Here is a 22193-nt window from a genome sequence, read left to right as displayed (position 1 = left end):
GATAAGAACAATAAAATGGCAATAAATACGTATCTATCAACAATTGAACCTAGCCAAAACTGGTTTAGCTCAGTGGATAGAGCGTCAGCCTGCCGATTGAAAGGTCTCGGGTTCGATTCTGGTCAAGGACATGTATCTTGGCTGTGGGCACATCCCCAGTAGGGGGTGTGCAAGAGGCAGCTGATCTATGTCTCTCTCTCATCGATGTTTCTAACTATCCCTCTCTCTTCCTCTCTGTAAAAAATCAATAAAAAATATATATTTTTTTTAAATGAGCAAGCAGAATAGAAACAGACTCTTAGATACAAAGTACATTTGATGGTTGCCAGATGGAATGGGGGTTGGGGACATGGGTGAAAAAAATTGAAGGGATTAAGAAGTACAAATTGCCGGTTACAGAATAGTCATGGGGATATAAAGTACAGGGAATACTGTAGTCAATAATCCTATATAATAAAACCCTAATATTAAAATCAACCAAACAGCGGAACAACCAGTTGCTATGACATGCACTGACCACCAGGGGGCAGATGCTTAATGCAGGGACTGCCCCTGGTGATCAGTGTGCTCCCACAGGAGAAATGCTGCTCTCCAGAAGCTGGGCTCACAACTGGTGAGCACAGGGGCGGAGGCTGGAGTCTCTCCTGCCTCAATAGCAGTCAGACATCCCCCAAGGACTCCCAGACTGCAAGAGCGCACAGGCCAGGCTGAGGGATAGCCCCCGCCCAGTGCATGAATGTCGTGCACCAGGCCTCTAGTATTCTAATAACTGTGTATGATATCATATGGGTACAGAACTTAATTGAATTGATTACTTAGTAAGTTATATAATGTCTAATCACTGGGTTGTGCATCAGAAACTGATATGATGTTGTATGACAACTGTAATTGAAAAATAAAAAACGAATTAAAAAAGTTTAAAGAATATTGAGTAGCAGAAACTTCAATTGAACCTAGAATTTCAGTCTACAATTAACTAGTTCTGAATTGGTTAAACTCTAAATTGAAATAAAGTAGTATTTCCCCACCAATTCACATCTCACAGTAACTTTATATTGAAAGCATAAATATGTACACATATGTCTATATATACATGTATGTACATGTATACATATATACATTTAGTGAACTTGTTTGAATGAAAGGAATCTGATATTTTATATAGCTAAAAATAAAATAAAAAATAAAAGCTACATTTATGAGTCTTGGTCAGATATCTCAGTTGGTTAGAGCCTCTTCCCAATTCACCAAGGTTGCGGATTTGATCAGTCAGTCAGGGCACATACAAGAACCAACCAATGAATGTATAAGTAAGTGGAACAACAAATTGATGTTTCTCCCTCTCTCTCTCTCTTTCTCTCTAAAAATCAATAAAAAAAATAAGTTATTAGAAAATAAAATTAAAAAATAAAGTAAGGCACTTGGAGGCCATTACTATCCTTTTTAAAAACAGTTTTATTGGAGTATAATTTACAATATATACCAAAAAATTCATGCTTTTTATGTGTACAATTCAATAATTTTTAGTAAATGTACAAAGTTCTGCAGCCATTACCAGGATTAAATTTTAGAACATTTCATCAACTCAAAAAGTTCCATAGTGTTCATTCTCACTCCCAGCCCATGCAAACCACAATCTACTTCCTACCTCTATAGATTTGTATTTTGTGGGTATTTCATAGAAATGGACTATATGCCAGGTGGCCTTTTATATCTGGCTTATTTCACTTGGCATTTTTTGAGGTCCATCCAGGTGATACCATGTATCAGTGGTTTGTTGCCACCTCTTAACAACAACATATATTTAATTGGTCTAATATTTGAGATCAGGTGCTGCTTCATGATTCAGATTTTCTAAAGTACCTTCTTTAAATAACTAAATGCATTATCTTTTTGTTTTTTTCCATAGGATTTGATGTCTTTTGAACATCAATGGACTAGCTTCTTCGCTAATTTTGACACGGAAATTCCTTTCTTGCTGGAACTTTCTGAATCTCAGGCGGGTGAGGTATGTATGGGAAGGATCTAAGGAAAAGAAGAAATTGGTTGATTTATTTGTTGTTTTTATCTTTACTTAATTTTTTTTTCCAGAATACAACACTACCAATGCTAATTTGTTTTGGTTATCATTTTCTTAAGTTTTGTCTCATGCCATAAAGAAGTTTTTAACCCCATGCCAACCCCTATATAAAAAGTTGTGGGGGAGGGTTCTATGCTTTTCTATAAGTCTACTCATTTTTTAGTGTGGCGGTGCCTCTGTCAGCTAGGAATTCTATTAGGCATTAACTAATCAGCCTAGGATTAATTCTCTACCAGTGAGTAGTATACCTTTGATCATGAAACAATCAGAATGTGCCCGAAGACACGGCAAAGTAATTTTGTTTTATGATGACGCACCATCACACACTTCAAAACCAGTTAAAGACACGTTAAAAGATCTTGCCTGGGAAGTATTAACCCACCCACTGTATTCACCAGACCTTGCTCGTTTAGATTACCACTTGTTCCGATCACATACTTTCTGAGCAGCTCTTCAAAACATATGAATAAGTGGAAATTGGGCTGAATGGTTTGCCTCAAAACAAGAAAAGTTCTATTGGGACAGTATCCACAAATTACCTGAAAGCTGGGGGAAATGTGTAGCTAGTGATGGACATTACTTTGAATAAAGCAGTTTTGATTTTTCTCTTGAAATTATAGTGTTTTCTTTGATTACAAAATCTGCCATTATTAACCGATACACCTAGTATATGTAGTCAATATCCACTTTGCTTTTTTCACTTAACAATATATCCTGGAACTCTCTCTAGGTCAGTTCACTGAGATATCCCTCATTCTTTGTTATAACTTATAGTAATCCACTGTGTGAGTTTATCTTAATTTATTCAACCAGTCTCATATATGGACATTTAGGTTATTTTTGATATTTTGTTCTTGTAAATAGTAGCATAGTAAATAACTGTGCTTATGTATTTTAATATTGTTGGAGATTTGTATACCTACTAATGGGATTGCTGGGTCAAAAAGGTAAGTGATATGTATTTGTGTTAGATATTGCCAAATTTCCCTTCAGAGGATTGTACCAATTTACATGCCCACCAGCAGTACACGAAAGTGCCTTTTCCACCACAGTTGCACCAATAGAATGTATTGTTATACTTTTTAATTTTTGACAGTCTCATAGATAAGAAATGTATCTTGGTATAATTTTAGAGAGAGAAAGAAGGAAGGAGGGGAGAGAGAGAGACATCTATTTGTTGTTCCATTTATTTATTCATTCATTGGTTGTTTCTTTTTTTATTGATTTTAGAGAGGAAGAGAGAGGGAGAGGGAGAGAGAAATAGAAACATCAATGATAAGAGAGAAATGATAAGAGAATCACTGACTGGCTGCCTCCCATATGCCCCCCAGTAGGGATTGAGCCCACAACCTGGGCATGTGCCCCTGACCAAAATTGAACCTAGGGCCCTTCAGTCCACATTCTCTATCCATTGAGCCAAACCAGCAAGGCTGGGTTATTTTTATTTTATTTTTTTATGTTCTCCAACTGGGGTTTGAACCCTCAACTTGGCTTATTGGGATGATGTTCTAACCAACTGAACCACCAGGGCATCTTGGTATTATTTTAATTTGTATTTTTTAAGGCCATTTTATATTTTATTTTCATGTCTTTTTTTCATTTAAACATTTTACAATATTAACTGAAATGTAGAACATAGATTTTAGGTCTTTTCTCCCTTACTTTTAAAGAGTTCTTTATAACCAAAACCAGTTTGGCTCAGTGGATAGAGCGTCAGCCTGCGGACTGAAAGGTCCCGGGTTCGATTCCGGTCAAGGGCATGTATCTTGGTTGCGAGCACATCCCCAGTACGGGCTGTGCAAGAGGCAGCTGATCGATGATTCTCTCTCATCGATGTTTCTTACTCTCTATCCCTCTCTCTTCCTCTCTGTAAAAAATCAATAAAATATATTTTTAAAAAATAAAATAAAGAGTCCTTTATATGTCTAGGTTATTAACTTTTTGTCTGTGGAATATATTTCAGATACTTCCTCAGTGTTCATCTATTTCTCTCTCTCTCTCTCTCTCTCTCTCTCTCTCTCTCTCTCTCTCTCTCTGTCATGCACACGTTTTTATTTTTATGTAAATTTATTAATATTTTCTTATACTCCCTCTGGAATTTGAATCATTGTATAAGTAAAGGCTTCCATCTAAGTTTAAATAGGAATTCACCTTTTTGGGAATTATATGGTTTCATTTTTAAAATTTAGATCCATATGCCGAAACTGGTTTGGCTCAGTGGTAGAGCATCAGTCTGCGGACTGAAAGGTCCCGGGTTCAATTCCGGTCAAGGGCATGTACGTTGGCTGTGGACACATCCCCGGTATAGGGTGTGCAAGAGGCAGCTGGTCGAGGTTTCTCTCTCATCAACGTTTCTGGCTCTCTGTCTCTCTCCCTTACTCTCTGTAAAAAATCAATAAAATATAATAAAAATAAAAAATAAAAAAACAGTTAAAATAAAATAAAATAAAATTTAGATCCATAATTCATTTGGGATTTGTGTGTGTGTGTGTGTGTGTATCTAATTTTACCTTTTTTCCCCAAGTGCCTACTTAGTTAGAATCCCAGTTACTCAGTTCACACTAACTCTGTGATCTGGGACAACTTAATTAACTTTTATGTCTTAGCCATCTCATCTCTAGAGAGGGGATAATGATAGAATGTTGTTAATGAGAATTATTTGAGATAATACCTTTAAATGCCTATCACAGTCCAGATAGTAAACTCTCAGTACATTTTAAGCTATTATTATAGCTATTATTATTTTAATATGTAAATAGGCTTTACAAATAAGTAAGACAAATACCAAAACTCCAATTGATAAACATCTACAGAATGAAAATAACAGTAAATTACCAAAGGGAAATCCAAATGTCCATTGAACATATCTGAAATATCCTACTTCATTAAAAATCAAAGAAATGTAAAATAAAACAACAGTGAGGTACCATTTTTCATTTATCAAATATATTTTTAAGTGGACATTTAATAGACAGTGCTCAAGGGCATGTATTATACCTTGGTTGCGGGCACATCCCCAGTGAGGGGTGTGCAGAAGGCAGCTGATCGATGTTTCTCTCTCATCGATTTCTAGCTCTCTACCCTTCTCCCTTCCTCTCTGTTAATGGACAGTGCTTATGGTGATACCCTGAAATAGGCATAGTCATATATTATAAGAGGAGCTGAACGTTGATAAAACTTTTTTGAAAAACAATTTGGCAATATAGTTTTGGCATTTTACCCTATAATTGAATTTCCTGATCTGCATTAAGGAAATAATCAGAAATGCAGATAAAATTTCTGCAAAGTTCTGACAGTATTATTTATTATACTAGAGGCCCAGTGCATGAAATTCATTCACAGGGGAAGGGGGTTCCTCAGCCTGGCCTGCACCCTCTTCAATCTGGAACTCCTTGGGGGATGTCCAACTGCTGGTTTAGGCCTCATCCCACAGAACCTAAACCAGCAGTCAGACATCCCTCATAATCTGGGACCACTGCCCCTAACCACTCACCTGCCTGATCAACCCCAACTGCCCTCCCCTGCTGGCCTGATTGCCCCCAACTGCCCTCCCCTGCCAGCCTAATTGCCCCCTAACTGCTTGTTCCCCAGCACCAGCCTGATCTCACCCCTAACTGCTTGCTCCCCTGCTGGCCTGATCACTCCTAACTGCCTCTGCCTCGGCCCCCACCACCATGGCTTTGTCCGGAAGGAAGTCGGAAGTCCGGAAGATGTTCAGTTGACCTGGTCTAATTAGCATATTACCCTTTTATTAGTATAGATGAGTTAGTAAATTCCAAGAATAAAAGACTATTTAATAAACTTTGGTATAATCATATATAAGGATATACCATAGAAAAAATGTTTGAAGAAAATGTACCAGAATGTTAACAGTTCTTAGAGATTTACATGGTTTTTATTATATTCTAAAATAAACATATATTAGTTATATATTTGAGGAGGAGGTAGGGCAATAGATGTTAGTTAAGGAGATTAAATTTTTGAGCCCACATACCAATTTTTGATTAGTGTTAAACCTAGCACTATGCACAGTATCTGTCAGTGTTCTTCTTAAGTTCCTTGGATTCTTCCTCATTGATGATTTTCAGTTAATTAAAATTAACATTCTTTTATTGACAAAATAGGGAATGTTTTAATTAAAAAAATTATTCCCATGTGATTAGTAACTTGGACCATAGATGGTGGCTGTTCCAATTTCCTTTCATCGTTTAAAAACTATAAAATTTGACAAGAATATCTTTTCTTTACCTTTCTTTTTCTTTCCTTTTCTTTTGCAGCCTCTTATCGTTGATCCTTTGTTACTGGTTTGTTGTTGTTGTTTTTTTGGGTTTTTTTAATATATTTTATTGATTTTGTACAGAGAGGAAGGGAGAGAGATAGAGAGTTAGAAACATCAATGAGAGAGTGTCATCAATCAGCTGCCTCTTGCACACCCCCTACTGGGGATATGCCCGCAACCAAGGTACATGCCCTTGACCAGAATCGAACCCAGGACTCCTCAGTCCCCAAGCCGACGCTCCATCCATTGAGCCAAACCGGTCTCGGCTGTTGTTGTTTTTTGCTAACTGTCCCCAAAATTCATTTTACTATCCACCACATATGTCCTTCCATGTTCTTATGATAATCTGAAAATGTACATCTCTCTCCACACACCCCCACGGACAAATTATGTGTATATATATTTATACATACTAGTACATTCAAATATACATGAGAGGTTTTGTGATTGTTTTATAAGATTATGATCTTAATATGTACAATGTTGGCTTCTTTTTTAGCCATTCAGAAGTTATTTCAGCCATGGGATGATCTCTAGCCATATAACTGAAAACAGGTAAGGTTCTTGGAAAAGAGAGGTGAATGGTAATAGAAAAAATGGGGTTGACAAAGGAGGGTGGATGTGAAGGAGCATCTGAGTCTAGAAGCTAGAATTATGAAAATATGGGTTGATTTTAGTCATCACAGGGTAAGAAATCCATGCTCTGTAAAATTGTTTCACTGCTTTTGTATTTTTTAAATTTTTCTATTTTTTAAAATATATTTTATTGATTTTTTACAGAGAGGAAGGGAGAGAGATAGAGAGCCAGAAACATCGATGAGAGAGAAACATCGACCATCCGCCTCCTGCACACCCCCCACCGGGGATGTGCCCGCAACCAACGTATATGCCCTTGACCGGAATCGAACCCAGGACCCTTCAGTCCACAGACCGACGCTCTACCACTGAGCCAAACTGGTTTCGGCTTTTTTTTTTTTTTTTTTTTTTTTTTTAATATATTTTATTGACTTTTTTACAGAGAGGAGGAGAGAGGGATAGAGAGCTAGAAACATCGATGAGAGAGAGAAACATCGACCAGCTGCCTCTTGCACACCCCCTACCGGGGATGTGCCCACAACCAATGTACATGCCCTTGACCAGAATCAAACCTGGGACCTTTCAGTCCACAGACTGACGCTCTACCACTGAGCCAAACCAGTTTCGGCTGCTTTTGTATTTTTCAAAATGATTTCAGAAAAGAAGGGAGAGATGGAGAGAGAGATAGAAGTATCAATAACATCAGTTGGCTGCCTCCTGCATGCCCTCTATTGAGGATCGAGCCCATAACCCGGGCATGTGCCCTGACTGGGAATTGAACCCTGACCTTTTGGTTCTTGGGTCAATGCTCAACCACTGAGCCACATCAGTCTGGCAGTATTTTTAAAAATATAGTTGTATTGTGAACTAGCTTTTAGATCCTTATAGCTTGCTGAAACCTAAAGAAGGAATTTTTTATTCCATCTCAGCCCAGGAAAGCTAGAGGAAGAAGAATGTGCAAGGGCTGGGTATTGGCTTGTGGGGAATAAGAGGGATCATCCAATCATAAAGGTTCTGCTCCAGGAAGACATGGGAACTGTGAGGATACATATGCATTTATTTTCTTTGATGTGTTTCCTTCAGCACCACTCTTGTCATGATAATCAGAAGGGGATAGTTCCTCAGATGGATATATAAGACTAGATCTTTCCTCTCTTCCCCAATTCCAATCCAATCTGATAGTGAGACAGATTATCCTGGCGAGGATTCAGTCATCTTTTTCTGCCCAAAGTGTCACTTAGCTTGAATTAAGCTTTAGAAGAAAAACCAGTCATGTTTACTTTTAAGAGTCCCCTGTTTGCCTGAAGCTTAAGGAAGTATTTTTAAGAGTGAAAAGAAATGCAAAGAATTTTCCACATGATATACAATAAGAGCAATTTAAGGAAAGCTTAGAGGATAGAGGACACTCTCAATCTGTTTTAGCTGTTATAACAAAAATACCTTAAACTGGATGGTTATACACAAACAAAAACATGTATTCCTCACAGTTCAGAGGCTGGGACGTCTTTGATCATGCTGCTGCAGATTCATTGTCTGCTGAGGGCCCACTTTCTCATAGATGGCCATTATTTATCTGTAACCTCACATGGTTCAAAAGGCTAGGTATCGCTCTGGTATATCTCTGGAACCTCTTTTATAAGAGCTTCTTCTATAACCCCTTTAATGAGGGACCTGTTCTTAGGAGCTAATTATCTCCCCTAGGTCCTACCTCCTAATACCATCACTTTTCAGGTGAGAATTTTAACATATGAATTTATGGGAACACAAACATTTGGCCCATAGCAGAACTATGTTTAAAAAATATCCTTTAATCATTGAATATTTATTGAGATATGAATAATAAATAAGAAATACATTTTTAAAAAATAAGACATGGTCTCTACCCTTATGGAACGTATCATGTGGTGGAGAAAGAAGACATTAGACAAGCAACCTCACAGAGAAATATATAATTACAGCCCTGGCTGGTTTGACTCAGTTGATAGATTGGTGGCCTGTGGACTGAAGGGTCCTGGGTTTGATTCCGTTCAAGGGCACATGCCCAGATTGTGGGCTTGATCCCCAGTGGAGAACGGACAGGAGGTAGCGATCAATGATTCTTTCTCATCATTGATGTTTCTATCTCTTTCTCACTCTCTTTTCCTCTCTGAAATCAATAAAAATATTTTTTTAAGGGAAAGTAGAACAAGCAGAAAGTAGAAACCTGGTTTGGGTTTAGTTATGTCCCTAAATAACTAATTCAAATGCATCAATAGGAGGAGTCCGTGACACCTGGCATCCCTTCCCAACCAGCAAGGAGCATTAGGTGGATGGTAACTGACCGCTTTGCTGAGATTGCATGATGCCACTTAGAAAAGCCTGAGAATTTACTCAAGGGGAGCGTGCCCAAGCCAGGAGCCTCTTTTCTAATCATGTTTTTAATTTGCCACTCTAGCCCTAATAGACAACCATTTGTTCTCTTTGGTAATCACTCCACACGAGAAAACCTGAACGCTGGCAGCTTTAATTTCCCCTCTGAAGGGCACCTGGTACGCAACACTGGTCCCAGTGGGAGCTTTGCCAAACACATGGTAAGTGGCTTGACTGCCTGGTGCTTAATTGGATAAAAGGAACATTTTATATGAGTGTATTGCTTTAACCTTAAACTTGAAGTTGGGGTGAAAAGAAGTGATTTGAAACTAACTATCTATCTATCTATCTATCTATCTATCTATCTATCTATCTATCTATCTAAAGTCCAGCCACCGGATGCTATAACAACCAGAATGACTGGTCACTGTGGCCAGCCAACTCCCTTGGCCCCTCCCCTCAGCTGCCCCACCCCTGATTGGCTTCTTCTACCCTGACCAGCCCACAAGCCCCTCCCCCCAGCCGTCCCTACCCCTGATTGCCCCTCTACCCCAATAGGAGGTGGGACTCGTCAGCCAACCTCCTGCAGCCCCCCCCTCAGTTAGCCCCACCCCAAATTGGCTTCCCCATCCAGATCATGGGCAGAGCCCCCTGGCCAACTGCCTGTGGCCCCTCCCCAATAGGCTCCACCACCCCTATCAGCCCACAGCCCTCCCCCTAGCTAGCTCCTCCCCAGTTGCCCACACACACATACACCAATCCAGGTGGGGCTGGCAGGCCAACCTCCCACGGCCCCTCCCCAGGCTGTTGACCTGTGATCAGGCCCCGCACACACTCCAGTAGGAGGCAGGGCCTACCGGCCAATTCCTAACCCTAACCCCAACCAGCCTAGCCCTAATCAATCCCAATGGGGTGGGCTAGCTGGCAAACCTCTAACCATCTCCTCCTCCCAACAGGCCCAGCCCTGATCTGCTCCAATTGGGGCCAGGTTGGACAGAACCTACCCATGCATGAATTTGTGAACTGGGCCTCTAGTTTTTAAGTACTAGTTATTATTTGAAAGCATCCTATTTAATTGTTAAATATTTGAAGCAAAAAGGTTAAAAATACTTTCACAAACCCAACTCTTTAAATTAGGGGTGTCGAACTCAATCAGAGAAGGGGCCAAAATCTAAAATCCAGCCTAAATCGCGGGCCGAATGGTTTACTGAACAATCATAAACTGTCATTGTGATGGAAACGCAGCAGAGTGCAGTGATGACAGCGCGGTGCGGGCCACATTGCAAGGCCTGGCGGGACGGATTTGGCCCGCGGGCCTTGTGTTTGACACATGTGCTTTAAATTATAAGAATAGTATCATCAATAGAATAAAAAATTTAAATTTCCTTGAAAATACCCAGTCATTCCAAGCCCAAGTTTATATCTTAACTCTTACATTTCAGGGCATAAACCTTGAGGATCACAGCCCTTTTATTGAGGGTGTCAGGGAGCAGATTTTTGCCTTTGATCGTATATTGTCAGCTAAATTCTTTTAAGGGAAGCAAACTGAAATGTGACTCTAAAGATTATAAATCTGTGCTATTATAATGGAATTTTAAGTATTTTCAGAATGTTTTTGACAATCAAGAAAGCTGGGAAGTGGGCGCTATTATTTTTAAGTTGTAGTTTGGAGAACATGAAACCTAATTACTTCTGGACTGAGACTCCAGATATGTCTCCAAGTCAATAGGGGATATAGGACTACATGAATGGGCAAGCTCTTGGGATCTTGCTGCTTTGTAAAGAAAGGGTGCACAGCCGGGACCGGTTTGGCTCAATGGATAGAGCGTCAGCTTGGGGACTGAAAGGTCCCGGGTTCAATTCCGGTCAAGGGCATGTACCTTGGTTGCAGGCATATCCCCAGTGGGGGGTGTGCAAGAGGCAGCTGATTGATGACTCTCTATCATCGATGTTTCTAGCTCTCTATCTCTCTCCCTTCCTCTCTGTACAAAATCAATAAAATATATAAAAATTAAAAAAAATAAAAAAGAAAGGGTGCACAATGTCCAACGAGGAGTTCTTATGGAAACTCAAAGTCAACAGGGAAGATAAATACAATGACACTAGAGAAGTTTAAAGCCCCTGGCAACTGCAGCTACAGAAAACATTAAACATAATAACCCAACTCCCTGTCAGATCAATATAAATCCTTATGTTAAAGCCTATTTACCTTAGTTCCTGCTACCTGATATGCCATATCTGGCAATTTTTCTTCTTCTTTTTTTCCCCTAAGATGTGAATTCATTAGCATTGCAGGCTGAGTACCCAATAACCACCTCATAATATAGCTAAAGTTAAAAAAACACACACACACACAAGGTACCTTTGGAAAAACAACTTTTAAAAGTGATCTTTTACCCTTTGCCTTTAAGAAAATAATAAATTACCTGTAGATCAAATAAAAATGATTTTCATTGACTAGTACACTTTTTGTTTCTCTAGTCATTCACACCTAAATCCCTACTCCTTTTTCACTTTTACTTTTTTCTGATATCCAGGTGGTACAGTGCGTCTCACCAAAGGGACCCCTTGCTTGTTCAAGAACATACTTTTTTGGAGCTACTCATGTTCCTTACTTGGGTAAGTCCCTATAAGTCATCTTCTTATCAACTTGAATAGTCCCTCCCATGAACCAGAAGTGGACTTATGACTTACTGCTTTGCTTAGAAGTTTGTGATGCCCAATTTGTAGCCCTCCAAACTCCCTCTCTGATTGCAGTTGGAGGGTTGATGTGCTTAACACATTTCTCGCAGTATATATCTCAGGAGAAAAAAACTATTGGCTCAGTATATATTAGGTCTAACCATGTGTAAGGCCAGGTGCTCAGTATCAGAGGGAAGGCAAAGATGAGTAAGTCCTAGTTGGAGGTAACAGGAGGTGTGGGTTGCATTGAGAGTTTGGATGACTCAGCCAGGTGCCCACTCAGCTGTTTTTGAGGAAAGTGGAAAAAGGCCATTGAGGAAAGATACCCAGGAACTAAGAACATTGACAGGAGCAAGGGATCCATGTTGTGGGTCCATCCAGAAAGCTGAGTAGGGCTGCTCACCTTGCTGGGGTAACCAGAAGCTATAGACATCCAAAGAGACAATGAGAAGAACCTCTATAACAGTGGTTCCCAACATGGGGCACATGCCCTTGGGGGGGCAGTTTGATTTTTAAGGGGGGGCAATTCAAGGATGAGTTATTAACAGTGAATTTTTTGCATTTCTTATGGTTCTAGGGGCCTCATATACAATATATAAATATATATTATGACATATATTGTGGCATTTCAGTTCTTTATTACATATTTGGGACTTTATTTGCTATTTTTATATCATTTTATTTATTTTTTATTAAATTATTATCTGTGTACATATACCATTGCCCACACACCCCCCTCCCATACATGCCCTCCCTCTCCAGAGTTTTGTGTCCATTGGTTGTACTTATGTGCATGTATACAAGTCCTTCGGTTGATCTCTTATCTACCCCAGATCTCCCTACCCTCCCCGCTGTAATTTAACAGTCTGCTTGTTGCTTTACTGTCTCTATATCTATCTTTTGGTTCTTCAGTTTATAATGTTCTTTATCATCCATACATGAGTGAGGTCATGTGGTGTTTCTCTTTCATTGACTGGCTTATTTCACTCAGCATGATGTTCTTTAATTCCATCCAGGTTGCTGCAAATGATGAGAATTTCTTCTTTTTTATGGTAGCATAATATTCCATTGTGTAGATTAGGGGTGTCGAACTCAATCAGAGAAGGGGCCAAAATCTAAAATCCAGCCTAAATCGCGGGCCAAATGGTTTACTGAACAGTCATAAACTGTCATTGTGATGGAAACGCAGCGGAGTGCAGTGATGACAGCGCAGTGCGGGCCACATTGCAAGGCCTGGTGGGACGGATTTGGCCCGCGGGCCTTGTGTTTGACACTTGTGGTGTAGATGTACTATAGTTTTTTGATCCAATCATCTGCTGATAGGCACCTAGGCTGTTTCCAAATCCTAGCTATTGTAAATTGTGCTGCTATGAACATAGGGGTGCATATATCCTTTCTGATTGGTGTTTCTAGTTTCTTGGGATATATTCTAGGAGTGGGATTACTGGGTCAAATGGGAGTTCCATTTTCAGTTTATTGAGGAAGCTCCATACTGTTCTCCATAGTGGTTGCACCAGTCTACATTCCCACCAGCAGTGCACTAGGGTTCCTTTTTCTCCACAACCTCGCCAACACTTGTCGTTTGTTGATTTGTTGATGTTGGCCATTCTGACAGGTGTGAGATGGTACCGCATTGTTTTGATTTGCATCTCTTGGATAATTAATGACTTTGAGCATGTTTTCATGTGCCTCTTGGTCTTCCTTCTGTCTTCTTTTGAGAAGATCTATTTAGATCCATTGCCCATTTTTTTAATTGGGTCATTCATCTTCCTTTTATTAAGTTGTATAAGCTGTCTGTAGATATTGGAGATTAAACCTTTTTAAATATAATTTTATATTATTAATAGAGACCCAGTGCATGAAATTCATGCACAGGAAGGGGGTCCTTCAACCCAGTCTGCACCCTCTCCAAACTGGGACCCCTTGAGGGATGTCCGACTGCCCGTTTAGGCCTGATCCTGGTGGGATCGGGCCTAAACGAGCCGTCGGACATCCCTCTCACAATCCAGGACTGCTGGCTCTCAGCTGCTTGCCTGCCTCTGCCTGATTACCCCTAACCGCTTCTGCCTGCCAGCCTGATCACCCCCTAACCATTCCCCTGCCAGCCTGATCGACGTCTAACTGCTCACCAGCCAGATCAATTGCTCCTAACTGCCCTCCCCTGCCATCCTGGTCACCCCTAACTGCCCTCCCCTGCCATCCTGATCGCCCCCAACTGTCCTCCTCTGTAGGCCCAGTCCCCCTAACTGCCCTCCCCTGCAGTCCTGGTTCCCCAACTTCTCTCCCCTGCAGACCTGACTCCACCCCGCAACTGTCCTCCCCTGCAGGCCTGGTCTCCCCCCACAATGCCCTCCCCTGCAGGCCTGGGTCCCCCCCACAATGCCCTCCCCTGCAGGGCCTGATCACCCCTAACTGCCCACAACTGCCCTCACCTACAGGCCTTCTTGTGGTGGCCATCTTGTGTCCACATGAGGGCAGCCATCTTTGACCACATGGGGGTGGGCCATCTTGTGTCTTGGAGTGATGGTCAATTTGCATATTACTCTTTTATTAGGTAGGATTATTTTTTAAACAATTCCTTAATGTTTTTTTCCTTAGTACTTCAACTGTCCTTTCGTTCTTTTATTTTTCTCTTTCATGGATGCTATTTTCTTTGGAAGCTTGTTTAGACCAAATTAATCACCTTTTAGGCTTCCTCCATGAGAATAGTTCACTTTTTTAAAAATAAGAATTATATATCATGAGGGGCATCAGGATTGTAGACATGGTTAGGTGGGGCATGGCCAAAAAAAGGTTGGGAAACACTGCTCTAGAATGAATGAGGATCTCAGCACTGCTCCACAGAACATCAGAAACCAAGTTTTCTCCTGGATGTTGTTACATGAGCCAGAAAACTCTGAAAGAAGCATGACTTAGGTCCGATAATTAAGGAAATTAATAGGCAGAACTGAACCTGCTTACTTATACCCCCTAATTTTAAAAAATTAAAATGAAAGCGAAAACATTTCCAGAGCCTAAGATTCTGTGTCTTCTTTGGGAATTAGTAGTGATACTGATTGGGTTGTCAAAATCATTGTCAGGGTGTACAGGAGGATACTGAGAGAAGCTAGGTTTTGCCATCGTTTGTGCTTGTACAATATTTAACTAAAAGTGGGGGAAAGTAGTTCTTGACATCTCCTGTGAATTAAATTAAGAAATTCTAGCTTGTAGTGTTTGCATCTCCTGTGATCTTATCACATTCTTATTAGATCCTCTTTCACAGGTGATGACAACAAGCTGCCCAAGAAAACGGAACAAATGTAAGTCTTCATTTCTATTTTATTTTTTATTTTTCAAAGTTGAGTTACTCAGAAGTTGGACTATCCTGTCTGCTTCCTTTTGAGATCAGCAGTGGGTAGGACATCTGCTTTATGAGGTGAGCAGAGCTGTGTAATTTCCCCAGAGGTTCCTAGCCCCTATCAGCTGGGAGTGCAGGCTGGAGAGCCTGCCAACTTTGCCATCTGCCTGCTTTCCAAAACTCAGAGGCTTCCTACCTGCACATCCGTGCATTTATTCTTTTTTAATTTTTTTTAAATTAAATTATCTGTGTACATATACCATTGCCCCCCCATACCATCCGTACATTTAAATGGCATAACTTTTCTTAATATGTTTTCTACATAGTGCATTTTTTATTGGGGCTTTCCTAAAAATAAAACATCCTGAATCCATTAGGAGAATCTGTATGAAGCCCTCTCTGGTCTGAGTCGTATTTATTCTGGGTTTGACACTCAGACTTACGAAACAGAATTCAGGTCTGAAATCAGGCTGTGCAGCCATAGAAAGGTCCTAATGTTGACTTCTCTCCCCCCACATATAGTAGGAAATCAAAAACGGGAAATTAACTCATAATTCTTGTATTAGTCTACTTGGGCTACCACAGCAAAATATCACAGATTGGGTGATTTAAACAACCAGAACTTTTTTTCTCACAATTTTGGAGGCTGGGAGTCCAAGATCTAGGTGCTGATTGGCTTGGTTTCTGGTGAAGCCTCTCTCTATGAGTTGCTTTCTCACGTGGCCTTTCCTCCATGTTCATGTGAGGAGAGAGAAAGCTAAGAGATCTGGTGTCTCTTCTTTTTAGAAGGTAATCACACTACAGAAAATTTGGAAAAAATAAAATAAGATCCTCCATAATTTTTCCTTTTAGTCACTACACAATAGTATCTTAATGTATCTTTTTCTGGATTTTTAAAAAAATTATATCTTTAGGTTTTTTGTAGTAGTAAAATTATAGTGTTTATGCATTTGTGTGGAGGGAGGGGGAGGTTTTCTTCACTTTACCAACAAGTCAACCACATTCTGATAGGTTGGTGGGTATGTATAGTCTTGCTTTCTACCTGCTTGTGCTTCTGTGCCAGCTGTACTTAGCTATTGCACTGGGTCCTTATACTGGGCCTTAGACATTTCACCTAATCCATATCCATTGGTGCCCAGCTTCACGCACTGGTATTGAGGGGTGCTTGGGCGCACACCAGGGGACTGGTGGAACTTGGGCCTTGTGGTGTCCCAGTAATGGCAAGAGCAGCATGACTCAGGCACAAAGCAGGCCATTCCCTTGTCATGGGTCTCAGACCTCCTATCCAGGCCCTATTAGTATCTCAGTGGCTTTGTATTGATCTCTTTTCTGAGGGCCAAACAGGGGGGGGAGACCTGATCAATATTAGTACTGTATGGTGTTTGAATCAAGCTGTGTTGGGTAGGGAGGAAGATTATCTTTATATACCTTTTGTGTTGGCCTCTATAAAGCTTCAACCTTAGTGTTGAGATGTGGAGGGTTCTGGCTTTACCTAGAAGTGGCCAAGTTCATTGGCAGTATCCCTACTGGGCCCTTCCTACCAGGACATGCCTTAGTATGTCCTCCTCTGATGTCACCTTGCCAGTCCTCTGGATATGACTCTTGGAGCCGTCACTTTGTTATGTGTACTTTTTCTGTTCCTTTTCCTTCTACCCAACTCAAATCTCTTACCTACAATGCCGAGGCGTGGTTAGGGAGCCATGGAGGAAATTGGCAGTGTGGTGTGGCACTGGGGAAAGCACCAGGCTGAGAGCAGACCTGAGTCTGGGTCTGCCATTAACTTTCTGTGTCCTTGGACAACTTATTTCACCTCCAGAGGCCTACTTGCTTTTTCTATAAGATGAGAGCATTAGACCAGATCATTTCTGTGTTCATTCCTCCTTTCAAACTCCTGTCACCTTCCTTTACCTCTTTCTAAGGCTTAAAAATAGACATATTCTTAGGGAAGGCCTTGTCACCTCTTTACTAGCCATCTCCCTTGCCTTACAGGACCTGGCGGATGAGCCTCTTTTCTCTGTAATTATCCTAATGAGATTCTGGGTCTCCTTCCTCTGAAGCAGTGACTCTCAACCAGGAACAATTTAACTGTATCACTCCCACCAGCCCCCGCCCCATGAGGACGTTTGGCAGTGTCTAGAGAATTATCTGTCCCAAAATCCTGAGATTGGGGACACTGGTAGCAGTCCAAGTCTGGCAATGACTTTGGAAAGTGAAAAATCAAAGAAAGAGCAAGATTGGTGAGGAAGTGCTTTAGGTGGGGAATGCTCCCCATCAGAAGCATTCTGTAGTCTCTAGATCAGGTAAGCTGCCTAGAAAGTGGTCTGTATCTGTTCATTTGAACTTAAGTGGAGCTCATCTTCTCCCCAGAGCAATCTCCCTTGCCCCCTGGTCTCCCACCCTGAGGTTCCAGAGCAGTCAGCCTTTAGCAGTCCTGGGGAGAGGACATGCAGGTGTGGTGCATTTGGTCTCCGGAAAAGCAGCAGATCCGGACCATGACACTGAAGGGCTTCAGGGTCCTGGGGCGGCTGCTCCTGCACGTGGAGGGGTCATGGAGCCCACATACTTTTCTTCTGTTGGATTACAAACAGGGAAGGTTGGTGTTTTGAGCAAAATTAATGAGAGCTGGCTTTTCTTATCATAATTTAACAAAGAAAAGTATAAATCAGATGGGGCACATGGCTTTTAAAAGGTTTAGAAATCAGTAGGTTCCTATTTTTCACTTCTCATTCTATTTAAAAATCAGTCCCATAGGGAATGTCATTTTTGTGCATGCAGCTTTTGATGAAACCTTGTAATGCTGTAGTTAACACATATTTTTTTGTTTTAAAAGTAGGCTCTTGTCACAGGTATATGCTGCTGTTATTGAGGCTGTTTTGGCTGGCATTGCATGTTATGCTAAAACTTCCAGTCTAACAAAGGTAATTTAAGTACCATATTTCTCTTTCCATAGAAGTTATTTTAATGTGAAACTTCCTATCCATCTGGGTGGGAGTTGTTTGGTTTGTTTTTGGACACTTTGTAGTTCTCGGTTTTATGTGAGCTTGGGCCTCTGTGGAGCTGGCACCAGACAGAGACGCATTTAAAGTGCTGAGCTTGTGCTGCCTGCACTGCCTGTGACCAAGCTGCCCTTGTCATGAATGACAACTACCTTAATCACTTCTTTGTAAATATCTGGTTGTGTTAAAGAAAAAACATTCTATAGCATATTATTTTACTTAATAGTTTTTTAAAAAGTTTAAATATATATATCTTATTCTGTGAGTTTTAATAAAATTAGGTAAGCTTATTTTGAGCTACATAGTTTAATTTCCTATAATTCAGTGTAACTGAAGATTAGAAAATCTGACTTGCCTTTCCTAGACAAGCACACGTGCTCTCGTGCTCTGACCGTATCTTCCTTGCTGTTTTGCGGTTAACCTGCCCTGCTGAGTTGGATTCCTATATCTGACCCAGTCAGGAGATGAGAAGAGTCAGCTTGATGCCTCCCCATGCCAATAGGACCTTTCCTGAAGGAAGCCATTTGACATTGGAAAGGTTGTGTATGATGTAGATAGCAGAGAGACTGTAGCATAGTCACCAGCTCCTTGCCATCTCCCTCCTCAGTCAACTTGAATCCCTCATACTGACTTGGGTTTGGTGCAGACCTCAGTTCTCACACCTTTGTTTTTTAGCTAATCTTTTGTAACTCTAGGTATTTGAATCTTCTTAGCATTGGGCAGAATCTCTGAGGGCAGGCTTCCCTCCCCTAGGGCCAGAGGAAGGGGGAGGAAAAAGCACATTTCCAGACCTCACAAAGACACCATCTCAGCTGATTACAGCTCCCTAGGAGATCAAGTTCCAGTGCCCACCTGCCTGAATGAAGTGTTTCCTGTGAACCCAGCCTGAAGAAAGCTGACACCAGTTCCCCTTAACATGGTGTTTCACTTTAATCTATTGATGTGTACAAAGGAGCCACGTAGAGGGGAGGGGCACAGCGTTGTCCTGGCCAAATGCTAGAAGAGCTCTTTCTTTCAGTGATGTGTGTTTTCCTGCTCTGAAAGCTAATTGTTTCTGGTTTTTATTGGTTTTATAGGCCAAGGAAGTAGCTGAGCAGACCATGGGATCTGAGTTAGATTTCTTTGAGTTGATGCAGTATAAGGCAGCCCTACGGTAAGCAATGGTTGATACTTTCTATAAGGAATTTTTTGTTTAATATATTTTATTGATTTTCCACAGAGAGGAAGGGAGAAGGATAGAGAGCTAAAAACATCGATGAGAGAGAAACATCGACCAGCTGCCTCTTGCACACCCACTACCGGGGATGTGCCCACAACCAAGGTGCATGCCCTTGACCGGAATCGAACCTGGGACCTTCCAGTCCCCAGACCGACGCTCTATCCACTGAGCCAAACCGGTTTCGACAGGAATTTTTTTTTTAATGTCTGTTTTATAAAGACCCAGAGGAGTGATCAGAGCTTTGAGAGGCCAAGGAGCCAAAGAAGGAGGAATTGTATGAGAAAGCATGTCTTGACACTGGAATAGGAGGCAGATCAGTACTGGAACTATTGGAGACATGGCAAACCTAGTTCAGACGTTAGAAAGATAAATCTGGGAACAGGAGTGGTGAGGTATGTTAGGGTCAGGGGTCCTGGGCATGTGAAGACACTCACTGCTTTATCTGCCTCTCAAATGTAGAAAACCTGAGCCTGGCTGTGTCCCAGGATCTAGACACTCTGGGAATTTGGCTTCCTTAGGAGTCTTCCCTCACACATCTCCTGGCACATCACAGTGGATCTATGTGTAGCCCAGTCAACTTAACCCACTGTCCCATATGAGGACCACTTTTTTTTAAAAAAAAAGCTTTTATATTGATTTTAAGAGAGAGAGAGAGAGGAAAGGAGAGGGAGATAAATCAGTCAGCTGCTTCCTGCATTCCCCCTACCAGGGATCGAGCCCACAACCCAGGCAGGTACCCTGATGGGAATCGAACTAGCAATCTTTTGGTGTGTGGGGAAATAGCCAACCACTGAGCCACCTGCTCAGATGCCTCACATTATCTTAATCCAGAGCACTGGGTAGTGAGAAAGAACATTTAGAAAGGTAAGTCAGTCAATTGATCTGACAAGAAAAATCCTATTTCTGCACTTCCAGAGTAGAAGAAAGAACCAGGTCCTTTGGTGCAAGGTTTTAGGCTTATTCAGGTCTCCTTTTCCCTGGTCCTCTGAGTCCTGTAACTCTGGCCATGAGAAGGAAGGGAGAAGGGAAGTTTGTTTCCTTAAGGCCTTGCACTGTCCTGGACTATCTTTCCCTGGTAGCCTAAGTTTGCTTTCCAGCTGTGTGGCTTTGGACAAAATAGGGAGCTCTGTGCATCTGTTTCCTCATCCTCTCACCTTGTGGAGTGATTGGGTGTGTATATTTTAGCTGCTGTTGCAGTGGAGTCTTCTCTGTATCATCATCCTCCTTTCCTCAGGGCCTTGCCTGAATCTCTCAGCCTTTCCAGGCAGGCCACCTCTCAATCCCTAGGCCTGAGTGTACCACTCCAGCTGGAGAAGGAACAAAGAGAGAACACCAAGCAAAGGGAGGAGAGTCTTGACCCAAAAGTGGTGAATGAGGAGGAGGTTCAGGACAGCATGGCAGGAGCCCTTGGGTCAGTAGAAAGTCACTCCCAGACTGCAGGGGGCAACAGTCCTGTCACATGGTTCTCTTCTGCTCTGTCCAAGACAGCCCTGAGAATCTGCACAGAGGTGGGGCTATGACAGGAGTTAGATGCTGGCCCCACACTTGGCCAGTGTGCTGGGAGGGCCCTGCACAGGTGCACTGCAGCAGCAGGTGTCTGGGGAGGACTCCAGCTCAGGGGTCAGCAAGAGCCTACTGACTTTTGTTTTGTTTTGTTTTGTTTTGTTTTGGGTCTACAGCTCCAAGATGGCTTTTCATATTCATGCTGTGAATAATCAGGGAAGGTAAGTGTATGTTCGTGGTGTATCCATCTTTAAGCAAGTTTTAGAAGCAAAAAGAGGAAAAAGGTTAACTTGTGACTGCCTATGTGGGTTGTCTTCTCTCGATTCTCAGGGTTGGGCCCGAGGCTGGCTGTGGTCAGCTGAGACCCTGTACCCTGAGTGCTTCCTACTGAAACACTGAGGGATGAAGGCTGGGAATGGATCCATTTCTCTCCAAGTGGCCTAGATTCTAATTGTGCATACATGTAACCCAGTGTTTTTAAAAATCCCTGAGAGAAATCTGGGTCTGTAGGTTGCTGCTAAGTTGAAAAAAAGAGAGCTTTGAAAATGTTCAGTGTCTCTTCCATTTCTTTCATTTTCTAGAATTGTGCCTCTGGACAGTGAAGATAGCTTATACTTTGTGAAGACGGTAAGAGATATCTAACAGGTCAGCAGGCTGGGAATGGCCTATAGAGGGACTTCTACAGGGATGAGGTGGGAGTCTTAGGCAGCCCATCCCTTCCCCGAGAAAACTGTTCTATTCTCAAAACTGTTCCGGCTGCCATAGCAGTGCGGCTATGCTTTCTGAGGGTGCCCAGGCAGCTATGCCACGCCCACTCGTCCACCCTCCCATATGTAGGTTCCCTCGGGTGCAGAGTCTGATCTAGGGGCTAAGACTTCCTAAGGTCCAGAAGGCTTCCTCCAATTGGCTGAGATTGTTCTGCCCTCATGTGAAAATGTGAGCTGAAAACAAACCTGCCTCAACATTGTCCGAGAAGTTTTCATTGGCTTTAAACTATTCCAGTGCCTGTGTTAATACCCTTAAAAGGGGCCTGTGAAATGAAACAAACAAACAAAAAAAAAAACAGGGTCCTGACTTTCTAGAGAAGTGAAATAAAGCAGAGCTTTCCTGCCTCTGTGCTGGGGGCACATTGATAGGCCAGGGGAATGGTTTAATGATACAAAAATATTGGT

General features: G+C 41.7%; 1 protein-coding gene across 1 annotated transcript in view; it reads left to right on the top strand.

The window, feature by feature from the left end:
• DNAAF9 (dynein axonemal assembly factor 9) overlaps positions 1 to 22193 on the top strand; it is a 128379-nt gene that overhangs the window by 48629 nt on the left and 57557 nt on the right. The window contains exons 8-16 of the mRNA XM_036418223.2: positions 1910 to 2008; positions 6859 to 6914; positions 9370 to 9505; positions 11822 to 11903; positions 15229 to 15265; positions 18134 to 18221; positions 19376 to 19452; positions 21198 to 21242; positions 21603 to 21648. Of these exons, the coding sequence (XP_036274116.1) occupies positions 1910 to 2008; positions 6859 to 6914; positions 9370 to 9505; positions 11822 to 11903; positions 15229 to 15265; positions 18134 to 18221; positions 19376 to 19452; positions 21198 to 21242; positions 21603 to 21648 (666 nt within the window). The remainder of the gene's footprint in view (positions 1 to 1909; positions 2009 to 6858; positions 6915 to 9369; positions 9506 to 11821; positions 11904 to 15228; positions 15266 to 18133; positions 18222 to 19375; positions 19453 to 21197; positions 21243 to 21602; positions 21649 to 22193) is intronic.

This window comes from Pipistrellus kuhlii, unplaced genomic scaffold (genome assembly GCF_014108245.1).
Source record: "Pipistrellus kuhlii isolate mPipKuh1 unplaced genomic scaffold, mPipKuh1.p scaffold_m20_p_6, whole genome shotgun sequence".
Taxonomy (NCBI): Eukaryota; Metazoa; Chordata; class Mammalia; order Chiroptera; family Vespertilionidae; genus Pipistrellus; species Pipistrellus kuhlii.
Note: the sequence above shows the minus strand (reverse complement) of the source record. Positions and strands in the feature narration are given on the sequence as shown.